At 44.5% G+C, this 10,219-nt stretch overlaps 1 protein-coding gene across 1 annotated transcript; it reads left to right on the top strand.

Moving 5' to 3' along the window:
- Window positions 1-426: 426 nt before the first annotated feature.
- On the top strand, window positions 427-5,472 carry LOC121002180 (protein kinase C-like). Its single transcript, XM_040433556.1, has 7 exons — window positions 427-500; window positions 1,917-1,979; window positions 2,658-2,834; window positions 2,890-2,940; window positions 3,336-3,464; window positions 4,429-4,708; window positions 5,467-5,472. The coding sequence occupies exons 1-7, from the start codon at window positions 427-429 to the stop codon at window positions 5,470-5,472; spliced, it is 780 nt and encodes a 259-aa protein (XP_040289490.1).
- Window positions 5,473-10,219: the final 4,747 nt, after the last annotated feature.

Here is a 10,219-nt window from a genome sequence, read left to right as displayed (position 1 = left end):
CTAAAATCTACTACTGTCCTCCCCTTCCCTATGGATGTAGTTCTTAATGAGTGCTTCAAAATGGTGAGAAATGTGCCATTCATGATAATGTAAAGTTATCCAAACATTGAAATGTAATGTCTTACACAATATATCTGCATGGTCTCCATATGCATGCATAGAATATGCCAGACACAGAGAACAACCAGAGGAAAGTCACAGTATTACTGTAATTGCACAACTATATTATCAGGAGTGAGTGGCTTAATGATCTGTTATACAGGGACCATCAGAGGAAGCCAGACCGTCTCCATATGGCCTGTGTCTTGGCTGATGAAATAGCTGGTTACTGTAAATACATAAACTCTACAAACACTTTAACAGATATCTAAACTGTATATATATATAATATATGTATCCATCTGACAGGAGCTTGTTCTACTTGGAATGGAATATGTCACCTATGGAGATTTCCACCAACTCCTGAGGAGGAAGGGGCGTTTTGACATCCCCAGTGCAAGGTACAGTAGTCAAAGCCTAAACAGTACAACTATGTGACAGATTTACTAATGCTATCTAAGATTTAGACAGTGGAAACTTAAGGCCCCGTACACCATAAGCTATTGTCAGCTGAACCTGCCGGGAGAAGATCTCCCGTATATAAGGATCCCCTGAACAGATGAGAACAGATACCAGACACCATCAGTGTCTGGCAGAAGCTTTCTCCTCTCTCCCCATTGACAACACATATGAGTTGGGACAAACTGAGCGTGTATGAGTTTGAGGGAGTCAAGAGATACCGTAGCTCTTAGCAAAAGAGTGTTCAGCCAAAAGCTGTTGAAGATCTGTGGGCACCTTTCGACTAGACAGTCTAAAAAGGTGCCAGAGTTATCACAGTGACTGATGCGGGATAAATAATTTGGCGACCTTTAGACTGTCTAGTCTAAGTTTATACCACCTAATGTTTGGTCTGTCGCAATTATGACACAGTGTTCCATCTTATAGGGAATCTGTCGGCTCTAAAACACCCCCAAACTAGAGTAAGTGGTGTCCAAGTGGTGCTGAGTCGTGTTATGTCATTTTTATCTTCATACTCACCTGCATTCTGACCTTGTCTAATCCACTAATACCTGATAGTTAGATTTAGGGATCAGCGAAGTGAGCTTCAGGTCCTAGATTCAAAGTGAGTTCGCTCAAAACTTCAGTTTACTGCTGTACGGAGATCCGTCTCTATACAAAATTAACATGTATGACCTCCGACCAGGCAAAGTGAGTTATTCCCGAAGTCTCGTGAGAATTCAGTGAATAACTCCAGAATTTGACTTTTAAACTGAAAAAAAAACATTTTAAAACTTAGATCCGAACTCGGCTTCAGTTCCGACAGCATTAAACTGAAGTTTTGAGCAAAGCTTGCTTCGTTCATCCCTAATTAAATCCATTAGCACAGTCCATTATATGCAGTCTAATAGGTAGCACAAAGTCACTTTCCAGGTGACTGTGGCCCTCTATGTTCTGGCCCTCTGTGCAGCTGGATAAGTTATACATGTGATATGTCCACCGCTGATATAATTATTATTACACTATGTCTTAGGTAATGGATACTTTCCATATACCAGGACTTTTTTTTTAAATAAAAACAGCATGAAGATGATCTAATTTGAAGGAATTTACAATTCCATAATTTCTATATTATTGGAAGTATCTCTTCAATATTAACATAAAACAATCTCCTATATTCAGAATATAACAGGTTTAGGTACATATGTGCTATGAAGAGAACGATAAGTGCAGTTGTCCCACCGGGCCATAATAGTAACATAAACTCCAGTCATAAATAACATAAAATCCAGCCGGTCTGGTCTACTGAGCGTTGTGTATTTCTGAGACTATATCATCCACTAAATCCTATTCTTTCCTCTTTCTTTCCTTTCTACCAGATTCTACGCCGCAGAACTTGTGTGTGGAATTCAACATCTGCATTCTAAGGGCATCATCCACCGGTAACCTGAAATATATTCTATCATCCTGATATAGCACCGAGCACCAACATAGTCCACTGCACTGTGCACAGAATGTACTCTTGGTCTTTGCCCATAGTCAGGATCACAGTCTCAATTTCATGTGCTATACTTGCAGCAATTTTATAGAAACGCAAGCAAGGCAAAGGAGAAAATACATGCAATAATCCTAGTGACCCCATGATCCTTTGTGATATAGGCAATGGGACAGATTGATACGCCAGTCTTATCTACCAGTGTGCTGGTAGAAGATCCACCAAATGTATAAATACCTTTGGAAAATCTTCTGGCAGTCAGTGTACCAGAAAACCAAATCTATGCAAGCCGTACCCTCTGCAATTCCCCTCAACCAATATATTTCCAGATAATCTGAAGACTATTAGTCCACTATCTGTTGGGGTTTAATCAGCAGATTCCCTCTTCCTCTAACACAACGCTACATGCAAGCACCCAGTTCCTGCATCCATTCCTGATATCCTACAACAGGCACTTAGAGACTGAGCTTGTGGTAAAGGTTTTCCTTAAAACCCGGATAAAACACCACAAAAAATATTTTTGTCTTACACTGACTAATATAACATTAGCCAAATGCAGCATTATACTCTGATAATTATAGGAGGAACACTGACAACAATTAAGGTGTTTTTTTTATCGTCACAGAGATCTCAAGCCTTCCAACATCCTGGTGACTGAAACGGGCCATATTAAGATTGCCGACTTCGGTCTGGCACTTGAGAACATCTATGGAGACCGAACAGCCACAGAATACACTGGAACACCGGGCTTCATTGCTCCTGAGATCCTGGCTGCGGAGGAGTACAATGCTGGAGTAGACTGGTATGCATTTGGCATCATCTTGAACATCATGATTACCACCAGCCACAAATACCAGCGAGGTCTATTCACTTCCTCCAGCAAAGAGGCGAAGAACATCATTAAAAAGGTTAGTATATTATAAAGTAATATAATCTACAAACTGTAATAGGCCATGTTAACAGTGTGGTTTGAAGGACTGGACTTTTTTTTTTTTTTTACCACACGGCAGCAAAACGGCTAGAAACACCACTGGTAGTAGTAGTAGTACTGAAGTAGTACTGAAGTAGTACTGAAGTAATCTGATATATAACAGCCAACCTTTCCTCTGGTGTTTATAACAGTGCTCAACTTCTTATGGGGACATATTAGTGATATATATTACCTAATTATTGTATGTTTAAAGATAAATCTATTAATATGTTTTTCTAAAAAAAATTGACAATGAAGTTTTGCTATTGGTTTTTTTCATCTAAATTTTTATGAAGCTGTAATATAACTTTAAATTAATATTCCTATTTGTAGCTCCTCCGGGAAGATCCTACCAGGCGTCTCGGAGTCAATGGCAACATCAGAGCCCACAGGTTTTTCCAGTGTATTGACTGGGACTCGGTGGAAGCCCTTAGGATGCGTCCACCACACATTTCTAAACCAGTAAGTAGAAGAAGAAACAATGTACAGGCCTGTTTAGAGACATTTTAAATATAGACACAAATGATAGTGACATATCTTTCATCTCTTTTTCCATATTCATCATGGTACTAATGTAGTGTACGGGAACTGTAATACCCGTCACTACCAAAGTGTCACTTGGTGTGCTGTCGTCCCTCCTAATTATGGAGAAGTTGGTGTATGTCAGTTTTATAAAATGTCATATAATGTAATGCTATGTATTTTCCTGTTACTGAAACTTGCATGTACAGGCCTGCAAGGGGTGTCATTCCAGCTTCTAGTCGTTAGAGGGAGCTAGGGAGCCCTAGTTTATATAAGGCCCAGTTAAGGAAGTAAAAGTCAGTCTAGTGGAGAGCTCAGAAGTTTCTAGAGCCTAAGGAAGCTGAGGGAGACAGAGGCAAAGTGCAGGAAAGCAAGAGGTACTCAAAATAACAGAGGAGGTACTTTTATAAAGCTACAACCAAGGATATAAAGCCAGAACCAGGTTATTGGGCCTTGGAGAAGAATTGCTATATTCCAGGATCAGACAGAAATAGAGTGCAAGCTCCTGTACTGCAAGTCCTGTGTTCAACACTCTGTAATCACCTTGCTCAAGCTGTAATTGCCTGCATCAACCGTATTGCAAAATCGACTGTATGCCAAGGAACTGCGATTCCAATATTGTCTCTGCATGAAAACTACTAAAGTTGGAGTTCTGTTTTAATACCACGTGTTCCTCAATTTATTCCTGCTATCCGCAAACGGCGTGCCACCGTTTACTTGGCACTGGCGTCACGAACTATCTATACCATCACCTGCCCTTGCAGAGAGTCAGCTGTACCAGGTTAGTGTCTATTGCACTACATCACCCAGAAACACCTATTGCACACAACTTGAGTACGCTGCACTAAGAAGAGTAGATATCATTATTGTGTGATAACCTTCTTCTACTATCTCTTTCTTATAGCCAAACAACATCCAGCGTGGCTCAAGACCATTCAATCTCCAAATACTGGAAGCAGCAGAGTCTAGCAACTCGGCCATTTCAGCAAACCACCAGGCCTTATTCACAGGGTTTTCATTTACCAACATCAGCTGGAAAACCCCGGAACATCCACCAGCTCTTTAATACCATCAGAGCAAGCTGTCTTCCTAAGCCCCAAGGAGAGCTTCAGAAAGGAGAAGATCAAGATGGACAAGCAGGACCTGGACAAGCAGGCAAGAAACATCATCATGGCAAGACTAAAGTCAGGATCAGGACCTCAGAGGAACACCAGAGATATTCCTGTTCAAGAGGATGGCCACAGAGATGGATGACACCAAAAAGGTAAGTATCCTTGGGGAAATATTATTTGGCATTATGATGTGCCTGGACATACCAGGCACACTACATGCCCATGACAATTACAGCCTTATGCTACTATATGTATAGTGTTCTGCTATATATATACTACATAAGAGAGCAAAAAAAACCACTACAATTATATTTACCGGTGATGACCGGTAAATATAATTACAATTTTCCCCCTCTTCTATAACAACTGATTGTGATGTTTTGGGCGATGGGGAAATAAGGTGTGTGATGGCTGGCTATTAAGGGGTGGAGGAGGCCAGGCGGGGGGGAATTTACTAAAACCAACATTTCCTAACATGGTCTTGGTGAAAAGCGTGCTAAAGTAAGATGTGACACACAGTCGAGTCTCATTATTATGACTACCAGCTAATATCTAAAGTAACCATTATGTGCAGCACGGACAGCAGCTAGACGACCTTGGAGTGACTCAAAAAGGTAGGTTGTCACAGGTATCTGGAGCCATGCTGACTGCAGTGCATGGAGGGTGCGTGGGGGTGAATCCAAACAGCGAACGCAATGATCGAGGTGGTCCCACAAATGCTTAAAGGGGTTGGCCACTCTTTAAATACTCTCCACTACAGTGTGGCAGGCAGGGAAAAAATTAAGTTCCTAATAAACTTCATTAAACACCTCTGCCTGCTTCTCTTTCAGTTATAAGCCACTGCCCCTTAGTCCTGCTCTACCTTGCAGCTGAGTTCGTCCATGGCTGCACGCGACATGGAGGAGCTTGAGAGGAAGCTCGTCCATGCGCATGTGCAGTCTGCTCCTGTCAGTGGTCGGCTCCAACTGTGACAGGAATCAGCTGCTTGTTCCCTCTCTACAAACAGCTGATTCCTGTCAGAAGCTGGCTGTGAGAAAAACCTGCAGAGTCCCTACTGCAGAAGCTACTTCGTCCATCCCCATCCCCCCCTGCACTATCACCACAGCCGACCCGCTAAGCCACGCCCACCGGTTCTGTTAGGCCACGCCCCCTGCAACCAACAGGGAAAGCACACCTTGGAGTGTTGCCTGCTTTCTGGATTATATATATATATACAAACATCGCGTCCACATGGGTGAATAATCTTTTTTCTATTTTCATCTAATGAGAGTGCTGTAGTTTCGCTTTATATATATATATATATACACATACATATTTTTTTATACACAAAATATAACACACGTGTTTAATATATTTATATGTGTATATACATTGTGGTCCGCAATGCATGGGCGCTGACCGTATGTGTATATATATGTACTGTACATACACATATGTATATATACATATTTATATACATATATTTACACACATGTGTGTGTGTGTATACATTGCAATGCATGGGCGCCCACAGTGCGTCCACTGTCTGCAGACATGAACCCATTCATTTAAATGGGGTCTGCAATCTGCATCCGACAGCACTTTTTCGCAGTGCGGAGGCATAGACAGAAAACCCATGGATGCACTCCATAGGTTTCCGATCTGTGCTTCCATTCCAGACCACACCGTATCTTTCGGATTTCAGACCCATCACTTGATACGGTGCGCACACGGCTGGTGCCTGTATATTGCAGACCCCCTGTTCGCTGGCCACAATACAGGTACAGGCAGGCTATGGTCATGTGCATGAGGCCTAAAGCCATACCTCCTTCCAGTATCCGGCAGGACAATCCCGGATTTCAGTGGCGGTCCTGGTACGGGGGAGGTATGTCGAAAATGGATCAGTTTTGCCCTAATGCATTCTGAATGGAAAAGGATCCACTCAGAATGCATCAGTTTGCCTCCGATCAGTCACCATTCCGCTTTGGAGGCGGACACCAAAACGCTGTCCGCCTGATGAAACTGAGCCAAACGGATCCGTCCTGGCACACAATGTAAGTCAATGGGGACGGATCCGTTTTCTCTGGCACAATAGAAAACTGATCCGTCCCCCATTCACTTTCAATGGTGTTCAAGATGGATCCGTTATGGTTATAGAAGACCTAATACAAATGGATCCGTTTATGACGGATGCATGCGGTTATATTATGGTAACAGAACCGTTTTTGCAGATCCATGACGGATCCGCAAAAAACACAAGTGTGAAAGTAGCCTTGGGCACGTAGTGTCCCTCTTCCTTCTATTCATAGGCGTGCGCAGCCTATTGCATTAGGGTGTGCACCCTAAAGCACAAACACACACGCCCCGCGCACGTGTGTATGTATGTGTAACGGGGTTTTGGTGGCGCCCCCTAGTGTCTATGGGGTCCCTAACCCTAGTTAACTCACTATGCCTGACAGGCGGATCCTGAGCCTCCGCTATCTGGGAGTTGGGGTACATGTCTGCGGCAGTGCCTCCACCCAGTGGAACATCCGGGGTAGGGATGTGAGGCTCCACTGGGAACATACTTGGTGCAAATGAGACTGACACAGCCTAACTGGAATTAACTTTATATAGTGCGTAACAAAATGAACCAACATACATAGGAAAATACAATAGCGTAACACAAATAACAGAGTAATGTGGATTCTTCCTCACCCACCCACTAGCACACCTGCGTCCCACCCCCTATCTTCGCCCTAATGGCCGTTGGTGCACATAGGAGAGTTGGGGCCCTTATAAGCTCTTGCTCCGCAGGGTCACTGAAGCAGCCTGAGCTGTGTAATGTCCGTCACTGGACCTCAGAGTCTTTATTGTGGTGAGGAGACAGGTGCCCTGTGGTGATGCAGGGAGAGGTTTGACTTACCCTCACAACACCATTTACCAGGCCAGTCCGCAGCAATCTCCTTTCACTGGATTCACCAGACGTCTGGACTCAGTGCTTGTCTTTGCCAGCGGTCCCTCTCTCAGCAGGTGTGATCTTGGGTGAAGTAAGTTCTCTCCGCCAGGTTCTATCTCTGTGCTGCAGTCTCTCAATGCCAGACACATGTCCTCTCTCTGGCTGAGCAAATCGTAGCTTCCAGAAACTTTTCCAGGACCTTCCTCTTTAGAGCTGTGCAGCCAGCGTCGTTTTAGGACCTGCGATGATGTCACTAACCATGTGACTCCTTTCAGCCAGTCATGTGATCAATGCTCAATGTCTTATTAACAGCATACTGAGTCCATCTACTGGGCATTTCAGATAACGCAGCCGGTGTAACTTCACAGGGTTACATGCTCCCCCTTGAAAAATACTTGCCTTCCACTGGCAAGTCCGAGCCAGGGGGCTTAACAAAAATTCAACAGAAAAATGTTTAGCATACATACAGTACAGTTAGCACAGTAACATCCTAGCTAGCTATTTATTTAGGGTAAAGAGTCACTAACATTTACCACTTCAGCTAGTGCATGTAGGAAAGTGGCCATTTTAGATGCTGCTTGTGTCAGCGGGGCATAACTGGGCTCTCCTATATTATCATAAACTAAGGCCCTAGGGGGTTGCCGCACTCTGGTACTGTGTCTCAGTTCTCGCTGTGGGAGAGGATCTTGGGACATCAACTGTGGGACTTCGACTCCTGCCTTCGAAGTACTCTAAGGGAAGTTCCAGGCACAAAACATGGACTTTCTGGATTCAACCTTGGAGAACTTTGTGACCCAGGAGAGGTTCCGGGACTTTGTGGAACCACCGGAGTTAAAGGAGGCAATTGCTGTGTTTCTTCTGCGGGTGATGACCACCACTGATCCTCTGCACTGGGAGTTCCCGGGGTCTCCTCTGCCCCATTTCCAGGATTCTCTGCTGGGGTTTCCTCCAGTTCTTCACTACTCTCTTCCTCTTCATCAGCATACACAACTGGAAGCAGATGGTTTCTATGCCAAGCCTTTCTTTATTCGGCCCTCCGGGCCCCTAATGTTGTACACTGGCAGTCCTTCCAGTTTGGACACAACCTCAAACAGGGTATCTTTCCATCTGTCAGCCAGTTTGTGTTTTCCAGGCACACCTAGATTCCGGAGAAGAACTTTATCCCCTGCTTGAATCTCCCGATATCTCACCTTAGAATCATACCTTCTTTTGTTCCGTTCTTCCATTTTTGCTGCAGCTTGGGTGGCCAACTCATAGGCCCGATGAAGGTTTTGTTTGAGGTTCCTCACATATTGAAAGTGTGAAGTTGAATCTGTTCCATCAGGAGACACTCCCAAACGGACATCTATCGGTAATCGAGCTTCTCTTCCGAACATTAGGAAATAGGGTGAGAACCCTGTAGATTCATGCCTTGTACAGTTGTATGCGTGGACCATGGCTTCCACATGTTTACTCCAAGACCGCTTCTCGACTTGCTTGAGAGTCCCTAGCATATCTAGGAGGGTCCTATTGAACCGTTCTGGCTGTGCATCACCCTCCGGATGATAAGGTGTGGTTCTGGACTTCTGCACCTGCAACATGTCCAACAGCTCCTTGATCAACTTACTCTCAAAGTCTCTACCTTGATCAGAGTGTATCCGATTGGGTAGTCCATAGTGAATAAAATACTTCTGCCAAAGGACTTTGGCTACAGTCACAGCTTTTTGATCTTTAGTGGGGAAGGCTTGAGCATATCTGTACCACCAGCACATTTCCAATTCCCGCTGTATCGCTCTCAATGCCGAGATAGTCCATGCACACAAGATCCATGGGTCCCGTACTTTTCAGATGACCCATAGGGGCAGCTCTCACAGGCAGGGTCTTCCTCTGGATACACCTCCTGCATGTCTTTACATGTTGCTCGACATGTTCCCTCATGCGAGGCCAATAGAACCGATCTTGTACTAGGCCATAGGTCTTGTCCACCCCGAGATGCCCATGTTGATCGTGGAGAGCTCTCAGGACCATGCCGCGGTATCTGTGGGGTAGTACCAATTGTTTTCTGTCAGGGTGATCATGATACTTCACGACCCTATAGAGTACTCCATCTTCAAGATGTAGTCGGCTCCATTCTCTTCGGTATAATTCTCTTTGACTCACAGGTAGAGAAGTCAGCAATTTAGGATTCTTAGTCTTTATTGCTCTGATAACTATCCCAATATACCAGTCCTGCGCTTGAGCCTTCTTCTTGTCTTCTGTGGTTATACTGGACCACTGTTGAAGCATGACTGGAGCATGGAACACCTCAGGCACGGCTTCTGGAGAGTGGCTAATGGAGTCTATCCCCCTTAGCTCGGCAAACTCTTCTTGACTCTCGGCCACCACATACATCTGACAAAAGGCTCCTACCCCCGGCCCAGGGATCTCTTCCCACTCCTCTTCTTCTTGGTGAGGAGGGAGTCTAGGTCTGCGGGACAGGGCATCTGCGCTGACATTCTTGGGCCCAGGCTTGTACTTCAGGCTGAAACTGTAGCTTGATAAGGCAGCCAACCACCTATTTCCTGTGGCATCCAGCTTAGCTGTAGTCTGAATGTAGGTAAGTGGATTGTTGTCAGTCCTTACTTCGAATGTTGCTCCATACAAATAGTCATGTAGCTTATCCACGATGGCCCACTTGAGTGCCAGAA

The sequence above is a fragment of the Bufo bufo genome, chromosome 1, assembly GCF_905171765.1.
Source record: "Bufo bufo chromosome 1, aBufBuf1.1, whole genome shotgun sequence".
NCBI classification, from domain to species: Eukaryota; Metazoa; Chordata; class Amphibia; order Anura; family Bufonidae; genus Bufo; species Bufo bufo.
Note: the sequence above shows the minus strand (reverse complement) of the source record. Positions and strands in the feature narration are given on the sequence as shown.

Coding starts and splice junctions, on each gene's coding strand:
- LOC121002180 (XM_040433556.1), top strand. CDS start 427: ATGGAATATGTCACCTATGGAGATTTCCACCAACTCCTGAGGAGGAAG. Junction 1,980..2,657: donor TCTAAGGGCATCATCCACCG/GTAACCTGAAAT, acceptor TTATCGTCACAG/AGATCTCAAGCCTTCCAACA. Junction 2,835..2,889: donor TACAATGCTGGAGTAGACTG/GTATGCATTTGG, acceptor CACAAATACCAG/CGAGGTCTATTCACTTCCTC.